General features: G+C 33.2%; 1 protein-coding gene across 1 annotated transcript in view; it reads left to right on the forward strand.

Annotated features, from left to right (window-relative positions):
* The window catches only part of TECRL (trans-2,3-enoyl-CoA reductase like), an 88,701-nt gene extending 75,366 nt beyond the window's left edge, over positions 1 to 13,335 (forward strand). Inside the window, exons 9-12 of the mRNA XM_046655796.1 lie at positions 2,801 to 2,858; positions 11,062 to 11,147; positions 11,669 to 11,714; positions 12,604 to 13,335. Of these exons, the coding sequence (XP_046511752.1) occupies positions 2,801 to 2,858; positions 11,062 to 11,147; positions 11,669 to 11,714; positions 12,604 to 12,731 (318 nt within the window). The 3' untranslated portion in view covers positions 12,732 to 13,335. The remainder of the gene's footprint in view (positions 1 to 2,800; positions 2,859 to 11,061; positions 11,148 to 11,668; positions 11,715 to 12,603) is intronic.
* Positions 13,336 to 23,298: the final 9,963 nt, after the last annotated feature.

The following is a 23,298-nucleotide window of genomic DNA, read 5'->3' on the forward strand; positions in this document are numbered from 1 at the left end:
ATCTTAATCATTTTTAGTGTATGGATCAGTAACGTTAAGTTCATTTACATTGTGCAACAGGCATTTAGTGACTTTTTAAATCTAAGCCATGTTGTTCTTTACAACTAAGGCTGTTCTGGCAATGTCATGTGGTTGCTTCTCTCTCTTTTGTGAGTGTGTTTGGAAAATATAGGCTCTTTTATTAATTAGATTAAACGTTTTGGGAAAAAAAGTGAAATTGTGGGAAACTACCAATTTGTATTTGAGCAAACCAAATGAAATAATTTCAAATTCATTTGTTCTACTATTGTAATGCAGAAAAATGGTTCTTCTTACATATAATGCTTAAATATTATTTCTTTCTTAATATATCTGGACAATGTTTTCTTAGTATTTCTTTTTGTATGTTTCTGTGTACTTATTGCCTACAATGCCTTTACCATCTTTGTTACATAGGGACTAGACGTGGTTCATAGTAGATAGCACCTACATGTTTTATTAAGATAATTTAAAATTTAAATAATGTAAATCAAACCTAATGATAGTAACTGTCCCAAATTTTATTTATTAAATTATTTTGTTAACATATAATATGACAAATGGAGACATCTAACTTAGGTAAGAGTTAACCCAGAAGAAATGTATACATCATGCTGACAAATGTACTAGTGTTTTGCATTTAATGTGCTGCTGAAATTTTAATCAATGATAGAACCATATATTGAGTTTTATAGCACTGACTAAATTTTCTAATCTTAGTCAGCCTTGACCCAAGAGGAGATTATATCAACCACTTTTATCTAGGTCTATTAGTTTTGCAAACTGTCTTGGACTCACTTATTCCTCAGAGTTTTAAAGCTAAGGCTTCAGGTGATAATTACAAAGAGTCACAATTGTTCTTTAAAATCCATTAGGGAGCTGTTTAGTTTATGATAAACTAAACATCTCTAAGCATATAGATATAGTTGGTGATTTTTTCTCTCTACACCCAGAATGTATATAGATAAACTTTTCATCAGTTTCACTACTGATTGGGTTGGGCAAGGGGCACCTAATAATCAATTATGGCATTAGTGTAAGGTTACTCTCCTGCTCTAACTGAAACCAAAATGCTATTTTATTCATATCACGTACTATGGGTAGATGATTAATGTTTTTATATTTAGTTTTGTTGTGGTAAGTAGGAAAAAGAAAGTATTTTGATGGTTGAATGAGTGTAAAAAATATTGATAATCACAAATTAATGTTTCACCAGAAGAAAAACCATAATTTCTAAAATATGCTTTGTTAACAAAAGATTTGGTAAGTTAATTTGCTTATTAATAAATACTTTTTTCATATATCCCATTTTGTGTTTGGCACTGTGAGTGATGAAAATTAAGTATGACATAGTGTCTGGACTGAAAGATGAACAAAAAATATGAAGATCAAATGGACATATAATAACTCATTAATTTGGTAATTATGTGTTTTATGGTGTTGATAATGCGTGAGAGAGAAATTTAGAGCAGTGAGATCAATGCAGGACAATTCTCTGGAGAAGTTTTTATTGATGACATTGGTAACTAAAATTATAATAACTTTATTGAGCAATTCATGTCAGATACTTGATTCCATTTAATCATCATATAACATACTTATGAGATAGGAATTACTATTCACATTTAGGTGGAGAAATGAAATTTCAAATATTTAAATCACCTAATCTCTAACAAAGAGTAAGTGAAAGATGCAGGATTCGAACACAAGTCCATCCAACCGGAAGCCCACACTCTTAACCACATTCACACGTGAATAATTTCAACTGTAAAATCATTATCTGAAAATGCAAAACTCAAATTTGCATTCCTAATTAAAACTTGAGAAACTAGGAGCCTCCTGTACAATTATAGGAATATTGTTCCATGCATACACTATTTGTTGAAAAGAACAAAATCAGATAAACTTTAAGAGATTAACAGCATTAAAGGCACTGAGTTAGAAGCATGTTCAATTTATGGGATGGGTGTTCAATTGAATTAAGGGTGTCCAATTTATGATATTATAGTGAAAAATTGTCTCGACAGTAAAGATTTTGGATAACATAATCTGTTATTAATAACATAGAATTTATCTGTTGAATACATACTTTGTGTTAAATCAGATAAGGTATATATGGCAGACAAAAGATCTTACCTTCTGAGGATACTTGTTGCAAATTGGGAGCATTAATAGCCCCAGGAGATGTTGGTAAGGCTTGAGATTCTTAGAAGTTCATAGTGGCCTATTAACAGGGATGATGAGTGAAGTGTACATGATCAAGGGGTCAGATGACAGACAGGCAGCAATTGTCTCTGTGGGACAGTGTTACTTACAATGCATTTTCTAAATTGAGCTGAAGTAAGCTGGAAACCAAACTACCAACCTTGCAGTAGAAGGGCTGCTACTGTGTTAATAAACCTACGATATGTAAACCTACGTTCAATCTATCTACAGCAACATGACGTGTCTCTTCATGGCATGAAAATCTCCCCACTATAACAAGTACAGAGCAGATAATCAGCACAACCTGATTAACCAGGCAATTTGAATCCAGTTATCAAATGGGCTCAAGAGTATCTTGAGGATTTCTAACTCAGTATGACTCATTATTTTGATTCTTTATATGCCTACAAACGGCTTCTTTCATTGTTATAACACAAAATTTCCTCTCCTTGCAATTGGAGTACTAATATATCTATTAAACCTTTGAGATTAATATATTATGTGGATATTTATATACAGAATACATTTTTTAAGAGGCACAGGTATATCACACTGAAAAGGCTAAAATGTTTTGCAGATTTGTGAAGCTGGAAATCATTTCATCAACGTTGTATTGGCTCATCCCAATCACACAGGTTAGTCTGTTTTCCTTTTAATCTTCCCTAGAGAGAATTATGTTAATTATCATTTTTAAAAGCCTTAAATCAACAATTTTTAAAAGGGAAATAGTGATAGTTGAGAATATTTAAGATAGTATATCCCAATCCTTACCTTTTCATGTCTAAATTTTCCAAATATTTGAACCAAATCATATGCTTTAATAATAACTTCTCTAAAATGAAGTGTGCATACACACACCCACCACACCACACTCCCCCCCAACACACCCAAAACAACAATCTCACAAATATGTGAAAAAATAAACACATGATTAGGAAGTGAAGCGATATGAAATCTGTTGATGAATATCCAAATTGCTTAGCTTAGCTCTCAATTTTGATCTAATTTGCCCAATAATTGATACAAGCAATGCCTGGGAAGGCATTTGTAATTTGATCATTAGTTAAAAGCATTCAAAAAAATTTAGTATCCAAATCATTTAAAGATATTTTGGATAAATCAATCCTTTCATTCTGGCTCAATTATGGGTAGGGATTCACAGCTGATTATTGTAAATGATACATATTTTAATTATACATTTCAAATAACAATGGCCAACATTTGGACTTCATGTTGTTATCAATTGAGCTGAAAATATAAAGGCACATTTGTCTTTTCAAGTGTGTTTTAATGTCTACCTGAATTTCTTAACATTTTCTTGCCTCTCACATTTCTGGCAGGCTGATAAAGCATATGAAACACTTTCCAGAATAATTTTTTCATATAATAAAACACATAGAATTACAAAGGAAATTTATTATATTGGAATACTTTTGAACATATGAAAAATGTTGTAATATAATAATATATTTCTTACTACAACATTAAATAGCACTGTGATAACTACTTAAGTTTTTGAGTACTGGCGACCATAAATTATATATATGGATATCCAAACAACAGAAATATGATTTGAAAATATATGTACTTTCTCTTGATGGAAAAAAGTTAACAGATTAATCAAATGCTATTTGGGTTTGTTTTCTGCATTTGTGTTGAAGTAAAGCATGCATTTCATTAAGAAATTGGAAGCCATTTTTATCTGATCTAAACTCATAGATGCACTGAATTCTCTTTGGGGGTATGTGAAGCCCAGATGAAAAACTTCTCATAATCTGATTTATTTTCAGTGTAGAAGCAATACACAATACAATCCCATAAAAATGCTAATATTATCAACGTTATGAATATCACAAATTTTAGTTTTGACTCTGACTCTCTAACAATGTGACCTCGCTCAGGGTTCTTTATCTATCTGGAATATGGTGTCATTATTTGAAAATGAAAATTTTAAGTCAAATATGACTTTGAAATTATTCATGTGAGAAGTACTGTGTGTATGTGTTTATTTCACCTTTTATCTTGCTTTATATGTTGCTCTTGAGAAATTAGATGCCAATCTACTCTTCTCTCCTTTGTTAATTGGGATTCTTTTTTTTTTTTGCCTGGAGACTCACAAGACTTTTTCTTTATCACTAAAGTCTATTAATTTTGTAGAGTGTCTTAGAGTTGATAATCTCAGATCAGTTTTCCCAGGGACACGATGTAATCTTTAAGCAGGTTGATTCATGTCTTTTTTAGTTCTAGAAAGTTTTACTACAGTTTTAAAATTCACTTCATTACATTGCAGACTGTAGGGGAGTGGTGGGGTTAAATTATACATATGTTACATCTGTCTCTATCTTCTATATAGCTATCACTTTCTATTTTTACAGATCCACATTTTTGTATACATTCTTGGAAAAGCCCACCAGGATGCTACTGGGCCTTTCTTTTGGGGGAAATTTTAAAAGACTTGCTGGTGGGAAATTACCACTGCAGAGTGTCTTGGTATAACAATTGATTTGCACTAGTTTCCTCTTCAACAAACTCCTAGATTTCCTTCACCCTCAACTGGCACATTTAACATCTCAGGGATTATCTGTTGGCATGATATAGACCTTCATCTTGAGAGTCAGAGATTCCATTCCTGTGTACTTATCAGAACATGGATGTGGTCCTTGTCCATGGGTCAAGGGAGTACCAAGAGGTATCCAAGTACTAGAGGCAAAATATATTCTCCTTACCTCAATGGATAACAGCAGGCATACTTCCTCTTCAAGATCACAGTCAATTACCCTGTCAACAGTAGCACTTCCATCTCCAGAACTCTAAGGTCTTCAGATTTTAAGATCTTTATCCCCAAATGAAGACTGTTCTGTAATGGGATGCAGGAAGATCCCCGTTCAACTATAAGTTACAGTTTGTAGTTGATTTAAAGATGTACCTTGCCCCTACGTCAGCACCTTAGCTATGCTTTCAATAGACCAGTTCATCAATCCATTAGTTTGACAACTTCTTGATCATGTTGTATTTGATATGATATGGTTATGGACCCTCTCCTGTACCTCCTTTTTGAAAAGTGGATTCCTTAAGCTAATAGTATGTTTTGGAAGATATGTTAATTGATCAAATATTACGTAAGACCTTGGATAACAGGATTGACTCAGGAGCTGAAGGAATGAAAGGAAAAACCATTCACAGAATGTGTCTCTTTTCCTGCAAGTGTGAATTGCTGCCCCCCCTTCAGAATAGATGGTGTCTAATAAATCACCTTGCCATCAGGTTACTTGTTAGTCTCCATGAGCAATGATGCCTTTTTACGGTCTCCCTGTTGTTCTTTCTTGCTAGCAGTTTGGACATTTGTCAACAGTAGTAGGTAGATCTGCCCTGGTAAGTGGGAGCCCATGCTAAGAACAGCTTCCATTCCTGCCACTATACTCTCCTAAATCAGCCATTTTCCAGCAATGGAACAGTCTATTACAAAGGCTTGCCTGACATTGAGTCATCTTTTCTATGTGTTGTTTACTGTCTCTTCCATCATTGGTACTCCCTGTTGGACATTAATGTGTGATACAAAGATCTTTACTCTTCATGCCTACTCTTATATTCATGGAAATTTCTGACTTGTGTGTCCATTTGACACTGCCTGTGATTCCACGCATATCATAGCCTTGGGTATATCTCTTTCAACGCTTGAAACTCTGCCCATTAGGAGAATTAGCCCCCTGCCCACTATTGTCTTTTAAGGGGACCCCTGGACGTGACCATAATGCAGCTGCCAGGCATTTTTGGCTTATACCCACATACCAGCCAGCTCATCCCTAAACTATGCTCAGGCTCCTCCTCATTTTTCAGCTGACCTTAAGGGATCCCTGGACTGGGGATGTAGGTGAATCAAATGAGACACATTTGTTCAACAGTGGTGGATAACATGGTTTTCTAGACTACCTGCTAGTGCATCTTGCTTGTACCTTATTGTCCTACTTATGTTTCACTATGAATATACCACTTCCATGTTGTAATCGATTATTGCTAGTCTTACTCAACCTATGACTTGCTATGTCTAACAGAACTCAGCTTATAATGAAGTTAGGGCCACATGGTCATTGTTCCTTCAATAGGCTCTTAATCTTTACCAGGATTCAAGAGCATGCCAGGACTGTTTTCTCAAAGAACTATGATTCTCCATTACATATGGCAGGGCCTTGCTTCAGAATACCACGGTTCAGCATTATGATTATCCCATTGGGCTTGCCATAAATTCCACACAGTTTTTTCCCACCACTGACAAGTTTAATATAGAACATCTACCTAATTTCAAGGCCCAAATGCAGGAGTGCTTTCACTAAAACTTGAGCCTGCTGGAAGTTTCTGCCTTGAGCCCTAACAAACTATTGTAGCTTTTTGTGCTACATGGTGTATGGTTCAAAGTAGATTTTCCTGGTGTGTAATATGATACCTCCCTAACTAGAAGAGGCTACAAGGCATTTTGCTTTCTTCTTACTGGTGGGAGGTAGAGATTGCAATATATTTCCTCTGTTTTGGAGGCCATGCTCACAATCCTTTGGCCTCAAAACATTTTACTGATGCCCCTAAAACTTTGTTGTGTTTGTTAGCCCTCCCACCTCCTGTGGCCCATGCATGTCTTACTAAAGCCACCAAGATGCAAGCCACTCCTTACTCATGTAGTATGAAGAGCATAATGCTGATAGTATAGTGATTTTCAGTGAGATGTCCAACCAGTCAGGGTCTCCTTGAGCTATTTTATGAGAGAGGGCAGGAGTATTAAAACAGTCCTAGAAAAAAATTGAAAATGTATACTCTTGTCCATTTTAAGGAAAAGTACATTATTCTTTTCTAATAGAGTCAGAAAAAAACACATCTGTGAATTCAGTGGCTATATCCACATACCCAAGCCTGGGTTAATCTGCCTTAGCAAAGATACCATATCTGGTAATCACTTGCAATGCTGGATAATGTTTGATCAAGCTTGCAGGTCTCACTGTCATCTTCCAAAATAGAGTCTTGCTCTTGCAGGACCTAGAGAAGTTAATTAAATGGTGATATAACTCAAGCATACTTTAGACTTTAAGTGTGGCACTAAGCTCTCCCTGGGATACACTATTGCTTTATATTTACTGAAGAAGGAGCGCGATTTCAGAGGCTTCCACTTGCCTTTCCTCACTTTATTAACTCTTACTCCAAAGGCCAAGAAATCAATATGGAGGTTGTGCAAACTACAAAGTATGTATAGTCCAATTATCCATTCAGTTTCTGGGGGAATGAGAACTTTGGACCTGGTGGACTCACTGTGTCTGACAGTCCTTGAAATGTAGGGATATTCTACTTCCACTGGTATACAATTTGCCAAACAAATGTCTATACATCATTTAGTGACGTTCTCTAGTGAGGGAATGTGAGAATCGTTATCATGTTACTTGTTTTCCTTTTTCAAACTGTTTCTTCCTGGGCTTCTAGACTGTTCTTCCATCAATGAGTTTAGCGTCTTACAACTGATTCAAGTCAAAAAACTTGGAAAAAACTAGAGAATTTTATATTGGGCCAGGTGCCTGAAGTCTCTGAACTATTCATTTCTAAATTATTTTGCTTGTCTAAATTCAGAAATAGCATTGTGGAGCATCTATCAATCTAGCCTCCAGGAACACTGTGTTCTTTTAATGAGCTTTTCTGTGGATCCAACTTTCTGTGGCTCAAGCCTCTTCTGAACTTACCACTCATTCTGACTTATGACAATTAAGTGCAACCAGAATTGGCTTTGATTTGGGGGAGGAGGGATCCTTTAATCCCAATCACTGCTAGAAATCCCAGTTCTAGGTGACATCACTTACAGTCCCCCTGGAACTGCAGAGAGCCAACACGAATCTTAACGATGGTGGTGCCCTTTCATTAACACATTCCTTAAAGCTTTGGAAAATGGTGTATCCTCTAGATGCTGCAACAGAATATGGGAAAGAACATGGGAATATGGCGCATGGAAAAAAAAATTCCTCTGATAGAATAGCAGCTTCCATTTTCAGCCTTATATAGACTATCTACTCTAGATCCCCACTTTTGTGAACCATTTAACACCTTCTTTCTCTGCCTGCGATAGGTATTCTGACATTTCTGCCTCGGTTACTGTGGGCCATTGCCTTATTCATGCTTCCAGATGTGTGTTAGCGTGCTTGTGCTATCTTAAATTCTACATCCAGGACAGTTCTCCAACAACGTAACCCTACCCTTATCCAATTTTGTATTTTGCCCCTCTTATCGAGCACCCTCAGAACCCAATCATCACATATGTATTCTCCTTTAATTTGCTTTTCATGTTGGCTGGGTCCTATAGCTTCTTTGGGGCATAATTCCTTTTTCCTTATTAAGACCAGAACAACCTCAGATAGGTTATATTGTGATACAATTCTAATTATAGCATAAGTGTTAAGAGGGGACATGGAGAAGATCCTAGATGAGATTTTCCCGCAACATAATGACTTCTGTATTACCTTTAAGCAAGGAGGTGTGCTAAGCTTTAATAAGGAGGATGGGCCCCTTCTGTAGGCTCAGGGAGTTCACGAAAATCTATGTACTCCAAGATTTTGTGGACAATGACCTTGGCTTCGCAGACCTGCTTTAGACTGGAGTTGTATATTTTTCGGAGCTTGACTACTCTTGCAATTAAGTCCTGGACCTGGTTTTCAGCTTTCTTTGCCTTTCTCTCATTGTATGCCACCAAGGAGATACTCTAGTTTTCACCTTTGATTTTTAGTTGTGAATTATTAGCTCCAGTTTTGGCATCTTTGTTGAGAACACTGATAGTAATTACCACTTAATTCCATTGGACCAAATAAAGCATTCACTTCCACCAGTAAAACATCCTAGTCTACCACTGGTAAAGGTTTCACACTTGCACAGCTACCTTGACCAGCAACCATCTGTTCTGCACCTACCATAAATGATGGGGTACTCATTGCAGGTACTTCAGCAGGTCATTCAACTCTAAAATGTCACTCCAGCCTCTGCCTTTTGGGCCATTCCTGGTGTCAACTACTATAGGTTCAGTTTTATGGGATGCAGATGCTGAGACAGAGATTAGCATTTAGGAGGTTTGTTAGGGAGTGATTTTTTGAATGGGAAGAAAGAAATCGTGTTTGAATTGAGTGGGAAGTTGAGAGCAATACAGTCTCAAGGAGAGTTTCAGATGAACCTATGGGGCATTCTAAACCTGGGATGAATAATCAGTGGTGTTCTGAGTTGAGTCATCAATTTGCCATATGAATCACATATTGGACAAAGGCTAAACTAAAAAGTGAGTGTGACCTTGGACGACACTGTGCCCTCCAGCCAGGCAGTCTTCATAGAGGGTGCTGAGGGTTGAGGGTTCTCTGCCAGCAGCACTCCTGAAGCTCTGGAATAAACCCTTTATGCCTTAAGCAGAATTTGGATGGTGCAGTACTGTAATGTAAAAAATCCTCAGACTTTTTTTAATAGAAGCTCTATTATAAATAGTAACTATAGATTGAGAAAACATCATGGGAATATAAATGTTAAATTAGTAACACAAACTTACATATTATTACAATTAACAGCAACTATGTACACTTGAGATGATATCTATCTACAAACTTTTTATGTGTCACAAGACACTGTTTATTTAATCTATGAACGACATCTGGAAGAAATTTGCATTTGTGGGTCCTGATAATTCCACTATCTCCAGAGGCTGAAGAGTTATAAACTAGAGGCTTGAACCCAGATAGATTATCTTGTGTGTGTCTTCCACTTCCGAAATTCATTTACTGTAACGTGGGTAGGTTCTTCCATTATCTTTCTTTTGATGAATATATGAAAATTATACAAAGGGGTTTACATAAGTGTTACCAAGAGAATTAGTAGTATTAAATGGCTTACGTATTTATCCTTATCTTGAAATGAGCAGTGCACAGTATCTAGTATATTTTTTACTTTGATATTTCAACAATAGTTGCAGTCTTGGAGTCAACATACTGACATTTCATTATGACTTTAGAATCATAACTAAAAGAGATTAGTTGATGTGTTATCTGATTAAATCTTGCTGTGGAGAATAAACAATAATTTCACAATTCATATTTACTTTTACAAATGTCACAGCTCAAAGTGCAACTTGAAGTCATTACAAATTTGTTATCTAAAAGGTTTCTTGAAAAAGTTGGGAAGGTGAAAAATAACTAACAAAAATCAAGTGACAATATGCTAAATATAATGAGAGCTGTAAATTACTATCCTGATTGCTGAGCAGAAATAATTTATGCGTTATTTCTGAATATTAACTCTACTGATATTCACCGCAATCCTTTTATGAGAGATTTTCACACTTTTTGATATAAATGACATTGTTATAAGATTTCCTTTGGTTTTTCACTAATTTAACAAAAGAGAGGTGTGAGGTATTTAATAATCTCACCCAAAAATATCTTCATTGACATTAAAGGGGAATAGGAAAAGGCATACATTGTGAAAATTCATTTGTTAATCTTAGTATGCAATACTATTGCAACTATTATGATATGCAAAATAACATTTATATATTGTGGCATTTAAAATCTTAAAGAGATGATTTCATGGTGTGTTCTGTAATTTTACAGCAACATAGCTGTAGACATGGTCAGAAAATGACAGGTATTTTATTTGAGTCAAAAGGTCATAACATTTGGAACTAGGTCTCTTCTGAGAAATTCATGAAATAGGTTTCTATAAATATATGATGACATGTCACATAGTATATACTTGTTCTAGGGAATTTAGAATTGTGTAATAAGTATATGATCAAATTTTCAATATGTAGCATCATTGACATTTTGCACTTCTTTCTAAAAGGAAACAATGCCTGTTTTCCAAGTCCAAATTATAACCCGTTCACATGGATGTTTTTCCTGGTTTCGTGTCCTAACTACACCTATGAGGTACACTATTTATGTATGTAGATAATTGAACTTTGACGATATATTAAATGCATGTGTTTGTATATGTATTATAGATTAATATATATATGTTTTATCTCTAGATATAGGTAGAGATATAGATTATGATATAGATTTCAACTCAAGTTATAGGTATAGGAAATTGGAACTTGTCAACCGCAATTTTCCCTACAGAAAAAGGAATATTTGTAAATATATGTGTCTGTATTTAAAAACATTTTTGTAATCTTCATATAAAATGTCTTGAGATGTTTCAGAGTTTTAATTTTTATCAAAGTTTTTGGAATAATGTTCTCCATTTTCTCATCAATATGATAATGTTTTATGGAATCATTTATGACTTTATCATATTTAACAGTGAAATTAACATTTTGGGGAATTTTATTTCTACCTATAATTTTTCCACTGTGTTTTGAGCTTTCACGTTACCTGTTTAATGCCACCAGTGAACAGATTACTAGATTAACCATAGATATTTGTTAATTTATGTTTTAATCTGACAGATTGGATCATGGATTAGTTTCACAGTCATGACACAAACACTGCCAGGTAAGATCTAGGTTTGTTGACAATTAATTGAAGTAAATGCACCTTTAGGAGAAGTGGTTTCTGGTGGCAAGTTGCTATAGTACTAAAGTTTTGCATATTTGCAAAAGGATTTTATGCTTTCATTTTTATTTTTATTTTGCATATTTTAGCAGTATTAAAATATATTGGAACATCTTTTACTATGTATCTCTATGTAATTGCAACTTAATTCAAGCTAGGAAATGTCATCCAAATATATACATTAAATAACTAGATTTTGTTAAAAAGCAGTAGTGGTAATAATTCACTTCACTTGAAACTGTCTCTCATGCCTGTGTACAGACATATGTATGTGCTATGTCTTCAAGTGTCCCTGAGTGTCTGTAATGGGAGGTCTGGGGGCATACGTGTATCATCCTGAATGCTGGGCATTTTAACACACATGAAGAAGTTGAGTTGCAATGAACTCAATGTATTAGAAGGGATATGCATAATATCCATTTCACCCCATCTTTGTTTCACTATACAAAATTCTGAATAATAATTAATAAGGTTTGTTGTGTGTGTGTGTATGTACAGGTATATTATGTGCATATGGGAAACTATTTTTGAAAAATTCAAAGAGATTAAAAAATTCTTTATTCGTGAGTATTTTGTGGCAGTGAGATAAAAAAAATGTTTATTTATTTTGATCTCTGCTTTGTCCTTTCTGTGTTTATTCATCTAGCAGCAAATATTGATTAAATATATATTATGTTAGGTAATGAATATGAGTAAAGAAAATTGATAGAGAAATATGCAACATTTGAAAAATATTTTAAGAGCTGTATATGATAGTTTTTTTTCTTCGAATAACTTACTATAACCATCATAGAAATAAGAAAAGATAATTATTTCTTTTTTCTTCCAGTTGGGATTTTTACACTTCTGATGACTATCCAGATGTCTTTGTGGGCACAAAAGAAACATAAGGTTTATCTGAAGAAATTTAATTCTTACATGCGTAGGAAATCAGCAATGATACCATTCATATTGTAAGAAAAAATAAGTGATCTTATTTCATATACAGAAAAGCAATATATAAACTCACTAAATTAGACTTAGTCTAAGATGATTATTATGTTCCAGAAATTAACAAACAACAGTATTTCTACTGAGTAAAAATATGAAATAGTAGAATTTAGCTAAATTTAGAGTAATAAATTTGAGGCAGATTAAAAGTAGAAATTAAAGATATGACTAATGAAAAATAGAATTTAGCATAGAAAATAGAAAAATAACATTCAGTATATTTCTAAGGGATTGAGTCTTCAACAAGATTCTCTTACTTCATTAAATATCTCATAACACTATTTGTCTAAGACAATGAAAATATCTGAATTCTAAAGTAAATATTTTTAAAAGTTTTGACATTTGAATCACTTGAATTTTACACATTTTGATAGTAATTAAATTTTTTCTCTATTGTTCAATTTGTTATTAAGAAGTTTCAAATGTCCTATGTTATTAGTTTAATTTCTTGTGAAAATTCTACTTATATTGAAAATGAAATACTTGTAAATAGCCATGTATCTTATTTATTCATAATATATGTAATGTATGCTACCATTCTGAAATTAGAACAATTAAAATGTTAAAATACTTTCTAGACATTATTTGTTAAGTCTTTTAAAATATGTATTATAGTTTGAAATATATTATTTATTCATTTATATAGAAATATATATATTTTGGAATATATTTCAAATAGATTATAAGTAATGATAAAGAGAGAATGCATTGGAGATTCTTTAAGATTCAGAGTTGGAAGACTTTTTGCTTTATTTTTACATTTTTAATTCTTACATCCTTTCAAAGACTGTGTGCATGTGTATATACATATATATTTTGACAAAGAAGTGACTAATATTGTAAAAATCAAAGTATACACTAGTTAAAATATTTGAAAGCAATTCTCAGTTTCTTCATTTTAAATTGGGATTCTTAAGATTGGTTGATTTCTAGAGCCTTTCAAATTCATATGTGGATATATATATATAAGTATCCTCATTCATTAAAGCTCTTAGATTATAGACATACGGCCAAAATATTTTTGATAAAGCTTGGTCTATATGCATTCTGTGGGTGTTTATTATTAATATATGTGGTCAATCATTCAAGAAATAACAAAAGCATCCCCTTTAAAAGTTTTGTTATCGTTCTCAAATGTGCAGTGTTAAAATATCTCAGGGGAAGACAGTAATAAACTTTAACTTCCTAATATCCCTTCAGTAAAATAGCCTTGAATCATGAAATGTTTTTAAAAGAAAGTGCTAATGCATTAAACCACATATACCTACTCTGTCTATATAGTCAACAACCTGTGATAAATACCCATTTTGTGAAAGAGAAAGAGTAGTTTCTATTTTCTTAACTGGATCCTGACTGACATCAACTCAGGAAGTTTGCACATTTTTGCAGGACTAGAAGGAGATCTTTGATGCAGCAGAAAAGATGGGATACATAGAGGACAAGCATTTCCAGGCATTTCTCTTCCCATTGTGCTACATTTCTTTATCCCAGTTGCTCCAACCATATCAGTCTCAGATCAATCATTTCCTTACGGTTAGTAGAAACACCTTAGTTAATAGGTACCTCAATTATGAACTGTTTATTATTATTATTTCTCATTTTTGTTTTCTGAGGGTCTTATTTCCTAAGACATCAAAAGAGAGAACCTGACAAACAATGTTTTATTATCAATATTAATGTTGCAAGTATGATCTGCAGCAGCCATATATACATTTCGGCCTTTAAAACCTAATCCTGATGTATAGATTTTAGGGGTCACTATACGTAAGTATGTATATGTGAATACATACAACACACACACACACACACACACACACAATTTCTGTGATTTCTTACAGATTTCCTCTTCCTCTTGTTCATCTGTGTAGCCAAGACTGCTGCCTCCAATTTACTCCAATTGTCTTCAAATTCTCGGCTTTAATACATGTCCAGGGTCAGTCTTTAAAAACTATAATGGAACTCTCTAACTGAATACATACTATAAACATTACATAAATAATGAATTTGTGTTGCTATTTAAGAAATTGTATATCTCTTCTAGTGCAAAACAAATCTAAATGAGAATCTCATAGTGTCATTTCCATGTTCCTTTGGCACACATCCAGGTAATTTAGTTTCAGGTAACAATTTCAACTTATGGGGTCTTTTTCAGAAACAGCATTCAACAGTGCATAGACTAGTTATAGGTGTCTTGATTTTCTTTACAAATCTGTGTGTTTAAGAGGGGGCATTGCTGGAGATGGTTCAGAAAATTGAGATTTAAATATAAAGGTGAAGTCAGACATAAAATATGACACCTTTTGTATAAGGTAGATGTCATAATTTGATCATATTCACAGAAAACAAAGAAAAACGTTAGTGAAAAATTTGTATAGACAAATATATATATATATTTATACACACACACGTACATACAATAGACATATTGACTATAAAATTGCTCACAGAAGTGTCTCTTAAGCAATAAAATGTTTACCAAAAAAATATGATTTACCTTCTTGGTAAAATGCATCCCTGCTTTTATTTTGAGACCCTTCCAGTACTGGCAAATGCCAAATGTATAAAAGTAACAAGCCCAAGAACTCTCTTTCACATCAGCTTTTTTGGTACTCTTTGTTCTTTTGACCAAATTCTGTGAGTAAAGATGCTTAAAATAGCCACTGTGCTTTCAATAGGATGATGTTGTTCCACTTATCATTATCATAGCATCAAGTACATAATCTCTTTGTACTATTATAAGAACAGAACTGTGAGCACGCAGTGTGAACTTCAGACATCTAATACTTGGGCTTCCCTTTTTGGTATCTTAGGATTTCAAAGCAGCTATAGGATTTGTCCTTAAAGGACAAGAATAATAGTCGGTCCACGTGAGTTGGTAGCTTAGCAGTCACAGTTTTGTAGCTAAAGTCTACTCAGTGGTGAGTGGATTTGATGGCTCAGCAAATGGGATACTGTACAAATGGAATGTTCTAGTAGCTAAAAGTTTACTCGAAGAAAAGCTGAAAAGAAAAACACCTTCTGTGGGGACACAATGTCTGTGGTTTTTATTTCTATACCTGACAAATAAAAACATGTAAAATCAATATTTACTCTCTATTAATGGATATAGCAATATAAAGTTGTCTATCAGCCCTTCACAATTAATAAAAACAACATAAAGATAGCATCTTTGGTTATATATATATATATTTTTTTTTAAGATTTTATTATTTCCTTTTTCTCCCCAAAGCCCCCTGGTACATAGTTGTATATTCTTCATTGTGGGTTCTTCTAGTTGTGGTATGTGGGACGCTGCCTCAGCGTGGTCTGATGAGCAGCGCCATGTCCGCGCCCAGGATTCGAACCAACGAAACACTGGGCCGCCTGCAGCGGAGCGCGCGAACTTAACCACTCGGCCACGGGGCCAGCCCCGCATCTTTGGTTATATTTTTGTGAAAATTTCAAAGTGATATGTAATTTTGCCAAATAACTATAGTCCACTTTCTGTTTAAGGCATCTAAAGCAAAATTATCGACCACCTTAAACAAAATCATAATTACTTGTTGACATAATTTGCTGTCCTAAATATGCTGCATTATATAATATTCCCACAAGCTGTCAATACTCTCATTTTACAGATAAGATACACTTACATCCTCAAATGTTAGGATTCTTGTGTGTGTATTTTCAACAATTGTAATTTTATGCCAAGGTAAAGATTATGATGATATTAGCAACTTATATATTCTATGCTTTCAATAAAGAAAGGCAAATAGACCTTATTTCTAATTTGATTCAGGTATGTGTATACATGACATCTTCATAAAAGTGGTAGAGATTTGTCAAGAAGAGATTATTTTTTAGTTTGAGGAAGGAACAAGGTTAATTATCATCAACCTTATTAACTAGGAAACAGTCCTAAAATGCCGCCGCTTCACATCCAAATTTTTGTTCTTCATTTATTGATAGATTTGTTAAAAGAACTGAATGTCAGCTGTATGTGGGCAATCAGTAGTTAAGAGGAGAAAAGGGAATAACGCAGCCTCTGCTTTCTAGATAATTTACTTATTTAGGAGACAACATAATTTATAAAAATGAGTCTTTAGAATTAACTGAAATTAATTAAAATCCATGTATTAAAGGCAATATTAAGTTTTCTTTGTTTTCATTCTTTTATTCATTGGGCTACATGGGATATAAAGGAATGGATATTACCTCAACCTGTAAATGTCTGTTAAAAATTATGAAATTATGAATCTGATTCACACAATCAGTCTTTTCTCAAGCCATTTCTTTACTATAATACTTATAACAAAGAATAAAGAATACATTTGCCCTCCATTTCTTTCAAGTTTGCATGACATACCATTTGTAAAGCATACCATTTATAAAAACTCTAAAAACTAAAAACATATCATTACTGGTTACGAATCTTTCTTCTGAGAAATTCATAGATCTGTGAATTCATGTCCAATGATATCTTCATAGATTGAGTTATCCATTGGTTTGCTTCATGTTTAGTAACTCTTTTCTTCACATTTGGAAATGAATCAGTTTTAGGAGGATGAAATTACTCAGAGTAGACTGACCAGGTTGGGGAATGAGTCCCACATAAACCTGTCCCCCTCAAATAGAACTTACTATGTCTTCACTAATAAACGTCCCATTGTAAACAAAGGCTGGAAATAATCTTCAGCAGAGTGGAAAAATATGATCGCAGATCTCAGGTTCTACCGCCAAATCCTTTAATGCGACAATTATGATGATTCCTGACAAGCTATGACTTTGCAACTTCCATTTGAAGTTTGCTAAAAACGATAGCCAATAATGTAGATATTTAAATTTTATGAACATAATTAAGCATATGAGTCAATAAATTAATATCAAAATTTCCTGACTGATACTAGATTTATGATTACATATATTAAAAATAAACATCATAGTTCATTTAATCTAATCATTACTCTAATAGCTACTTTTTGAATAAGTGTCTGGAATAACACTTTTTCTATTCTAAAATAAAAATTTGCAAAGAGTGTTTCTGAAATACCACATCTTCATCTCTCACACATTTCTATAGAAAGTAGCTGGAGAGGGAAAAAATCATAAGAAAAAAACAAAAATTACATCAGCTGCTGCCACCACCCCATATTATCATAGCATACTCCCTCTCTTCCTCACCCCTTCATCATTTCTACCTCAAGCTGCAATTTTAAAGGTGTTTTGATTTGTTTGCATGAGACTTAAAAGTTTTTTTGTGGTACATTTGAATAAAATAGACCTGTGGTTCATTTGGTCTTTTAGCAAAAGTTTGTGGAAACAAAAGTTATTCTCTGACTGATACACAGACACACACACACACACACAGCAATTCTAAGCAATATCTTTTCTTAAAAGAGACAATGAAACTATGGAAGTGTCTTAAAAAATGTGAATATTCAATCTTAATTTTCTTTAAAAATGTTATGCCCAACATTCAAGCCTAATCAAATCATAAAATTCAACATTATGGTTGAATATCTTGTATATTGACCTTTAATCTTCTTCTAGTAATTAAACATCTTCTCAAAGTATTTTAAGTTCAATTTTGAATAACTAGCATTCAGTACATGTTAAATTTTAGCAGTTGATGTATTTCCATAACATTTTTGCTCATAAAATAAAATAAAATGACCTGTGAATCAATAATGAAGTTTCCTTCTATTTTTATTATAATAATAAAAAAAGAAAACTCTTGTGGTTGCTCCTGGATATTAGAGGTGATTATAGCAAATGTTACTTTATAAGTACAATTAAAGGCATTTATGCAGCTTTTGCATAATGATAATAATTAAAAACCGTTTATTTTAAAGGCTGCTTAAAAGTTAATTTTCACCCAGGTGCATATGGAAGACTATAATTAGTCTCCCTTCAGAGGAGGTTGGTTGCAGAGATATACAAAGCATTTCCAGAGGCAGAAGTTCCCCACTAAAATGGGATTTTGGCTTTTAACTGTAGTTTGATAATGGTGCTTAAAATATGTGAGAAAAAATATGCTCAGAAATATTTTTAAAAATGAATCTATAATCATCCCAGATTGTTTTCTTGCGAATATGGAAGACATATTTTCATACTCTTTGACTTCTTGATAAATGATCTCCTATAGGACTAGTGCCTGGAGAATTTTATTATTTCCATCAAATATAAGAAATATTCACAACAATTACCAAGCATAATTTCCTGTCTATCCTGTTGTTCTACTGGCCTGGAAATCAATGTTGTTTCGTTAATAAATTCTTCCTTACAATTCATTCTTCCTCTATTAACGATATCCTACTTGCTAGCCATTTGCCAGATGGCTTATTTTCCATAAAGCTTTCTCATACTTTCTAGCAGAATCCCCAAAGAGAGAGATTTAATCACATTTTGGTTAATTCAACACAGAACGCAAAAGGATATGTAACCCCCATAAGAACTTTTTTTAAGAATCCAAGTCCTGTTACTTTAAGAAGAGTTTGCAAAGTTTAAAAATAAGTCATTTAGGAATTATTATTTTATAATATCTGACATTGGTTAAGTTTGCTTACCTGCTTAGATATGAGTTTTCTTATCTGTAAAATGAGATGTTTGAGGTAAGTAACCTGTAATATTTTTCCATATGTAATCTATAAAAATTGCTCTTGATTTAGATAATTGTCAATTCTCATTGCTTGTAAAAGTAAATATTACACAATGCATGTTTGAATTATACAACCTGTATTCAATTTTCATATAACATAATCTCTACTAATTTACCAAAAATATTAATTAGTGTTTGGTATCTGAAAAACAGGTCTGAACTTTCCTGAATAAAGTAAACAGGGTTTCTTTTTTCTTGGAGCTTTCCATCTGAGATAGAAAATGAGAACATAGCAATTAATTAAATGAGTGGCAAATATTTGTACACATTGCAAAATAATCACCACAATGTCTAGTTAACATCTGTCACCTTATATCGTTACAAAAATATTTTTGTCTTTTGATGGGAACTTTTAAGAACGATTCTCCTGGTAAATTTCAAATATGCAATATTATATTACTAACTATAGTCACCATGCTGTACATTATGTCTCCATGACTTATTTTACAACTTAAAATTTGTACATTTTGAATCCCTTCACCCATTTCTCCCACCCTCACCCCCCTGCCTCTAGCAACCACCAATCTGTTCTCTGTATCTATGAGCTTGGTTTTTTATATGTCAACAATTCTCATTCTGGGTATTTATCTGAAGAAAACTAAAACACTAACTCAAAAAGATATCTGCGCCCCTATGTTCATTGCAGCATTATTTGCAATAACCAAGATATAGAAACAACCTAAGTGACTGTTGATGGATGAATGGATAAAGAAAAATAGGATATTATTTAGCCATAAAACAGAATGAAATCTTGCCATCTGCGACAACATGGATGGACCTCAAGGGCATTATGCTAAATGAAATAAGTCAGACAGAGAAAGACAAATACTGTATGATGTCACCTATATGTGAGAATCTAAAAAAATCTATAAAACAAAAACAAAAAACCAAGCTGATATATTTTTAAAAATATATTATTACATCCCCTTTCTGGAAATATTGTTATGGGAAAAGACATGAACATTTAGAATACAGTAATATCCGAGGGGAGAAACATTTAGTTGCTATAAGATGCTCTGGGTTTTTCTTTTGTTATAAAGAGAAGAAAACTTAATAGGATCCCCCCCACCATTTATGGGACGTTCTGGATTCCAGGGGAAAGGTTGAGCGAGAGCAGGTAGGCCTAGATTTCAAGTCTTAAAAGTCCTTTTATTGGCCTGAATAAACAGATGGAAACCACTTCGATGTCAGTAAATCTTAAGCGCCAGTAAGAGTCAATAAGAGCGTTGCACATCCATTCACACACCTGCATTTGCCAAACATGCCCCAGAACGACATTTCCTGTTAGAATATGTGAGACTTTATCCGATCCTAGGAGCCTGGACAAATGTACCTTTCCGAAAAGACCAAAAGTAAACAAAAACCGATTTTTCCAGATATATAAACTGGGCCTGAGGAAGATACCATTCCAGAAGATTCTGATGGGTCTCCCATACAAACAATTTCATATGTACTGACCACTCTGAGCAGTGCCACCAGCAAGACTGCTACACAAAAAGCTGGACACACTGAAGACATAAAGTGCTATAGCATCTTCAGATAGGGAATAAATTCAGCAATCTTCATGAAATCTTAATTACTGATTTTAGGTCCAAAGAAACCTCCAGTCATTTTCCAGTAAAATCAATCAGACTTATTACATCCTAAAATTATGATACATATTAAAATTTAGCACTGTGCATCAAACATTATTTCAATATCAATAATTTTATATAGAAAGTATTGAGATATAGGCACTGTGATATATATGTATATGCATGATAACAATGCTTAGGCAGATGTTAAATGTGGACTAAATGAATAATGGCTCTAATAAATCATTCATGCTGTAACTAAATCATAGGGTAGAATGCAGCCTTTAAAATATATCTTCTATGAATTTTAATTGGCATAATTAAATCCTCATATCAGAGATTAAATAAATAAAATAGAATGTAAAAATGGATAGATGCTTTATCTAAGTCTGTAGGTATTTCACAATAATAAAGTAATAATACAAAACAAAAACTACCAAAGAAGACAGAAGCAAACTTATTCCTATATTAAATCATAATATAAAGCAAGAATACCACATATGATGACATCAAAATATTCACAATTGTTTTGGGCTAGGAGGATTAAAATACCTTTTTTCTTTCTACTGACTATGCTTTCCAGACTGTTTTCCATGTACAAATATAATCTATTTCATTATAAATTTAAAAAAACTTCCTTCACCACATCAGACTCTTTATGCACTCGTTCCTGTGTTTTTTCTCATGTCACCTCTAGACATATTTTCTCATACTCCTTATGTTCAAATAGCTGATCAAATTAACATGTATTAAGCTTTTCACGTGATTTTCTATGGCCAAGTTTCTCCACATATTCTTCATTTTATAATAGGAACTCCCTTAAAGTGGATTTGTTTTACTTTATACTGAAATTCACCTTTATATATAAAATATACACCAAAAAGTATAATTATTCCACGTACAAATGAATTTTGTAAATTGAGTACACTCAGATTATTTCAGAAAGAGTATCACCAGCATCCCAGAAGCCCCTTTCCTGCACCCATCTCATGCTACCTTGCAGTTACTAACTTCCTCAAAAGTAAAACTTGTGTGACTTCTAATAGCATGGATTAATTTTGCAATTTTTGTGATTTGTTCGTGTCTATTTTTTGTCTTTTTTAACCAAGCATATAAGATTAGTGAATATTGTCACGTGTAGTTTTGCATATTTTTTTTCTAATTGTGTATGTAATACCTTCATCACCTTTGATATTTTCGTCAGTTCTAATTTTCATGGGCATTTTGGTAGATTCCAGCTTTAGGATATCACAAATAATGCAGTGGTGAACATATGTACACTTGTTTGTTGAGTATGTACTTAAAAACTGAATAGCTGCATCATGGGTATGATTATTTTTCAGATTTAGTAGATACTACCACACAGTTACTCCAAAACATGGTATTTTTCATTTTGTATTTGGTTTGATATGTACTGATATATCACTGTGTGCTTAATTTGCATTTTCTTAACAATTAAAGAAGTTGAGCATCTTTTCATATGTTTAATATTTGTGCTGGCCTCCTCTTTCGTGAATTTCTGTTTGCTTTTACCCCAAAAGCTGTTGATCTTTTCTTTCTCATTGAGATGTAGGAAATCTTCATGTATTCAAGTTGTGAGTTCCTCATTTTACGTCCATAGATCTTCTTTCTTTCTCTCTCTCATCTCTTTCATCTATTTCTCTATGGGTCTAGAAAACATATTATTTTATCCTGTTGCTTTCCTATTTCCTCATGGCATATTTTGACTAATAGTAATTATTTACATTAATATAGTTTAATTAATCATTTTTCTTTTATGACTATTTATTTTGTGTCTTTCTAAAATGTTCTTTGTCTACTCTAAGCTCACAAATATGCTCACCTGTTTTCTCCTAAAAACTTTAATATTTTATCTTATACATTTAGATTGGCATGCTATCTAGAACTGACGTTTTTGTGTTCAGAGTAAGATAGAGGCCAAGATACACTTTTGTTGTATAGATAGCCAATGTCCTAGAACTATTTATCAAGACTAATCACCCATTGCACTGTAGCATCATAAATCAGGACTGTATATGTGAGTGTCTATTTTAGGGATTCACAATTCTATTCCATTGGTTAGGCTTTTGTTGTTTTGGGGTTTTTTTGCTTGTTTTGGATTTAACCTTGCACTGAGTCCGCTGTGTCCTAATTCAGTCGTGTTTCCTGGTAGCATTCATCTTCCCACTTCACTTTTCTTCATCTTCTTTAAGATTGCTTTGGTTATATTTGGGCCATTGTATTTTTATTTGAATTTTAGAATCACTTTGTTAATTAAAAAAGAACTCTAGGGACTTAAATGGGAATTATATTGAATCTATAC

Source organism: Equus quagga, chromosome 3 (genome assembly GCF_021613505.1).
Source record: "Equus quagga isolate Etosha38 chromosome 3, UCLA_HA_Equagga_1.0, whole genome shotgun sequence".
NCBI classification, from domain to species: Eukaryota; Metazoa; Chordata; class Mammalia; order Perissodactyla; family Equidae; genus Equus; species Equus quagga.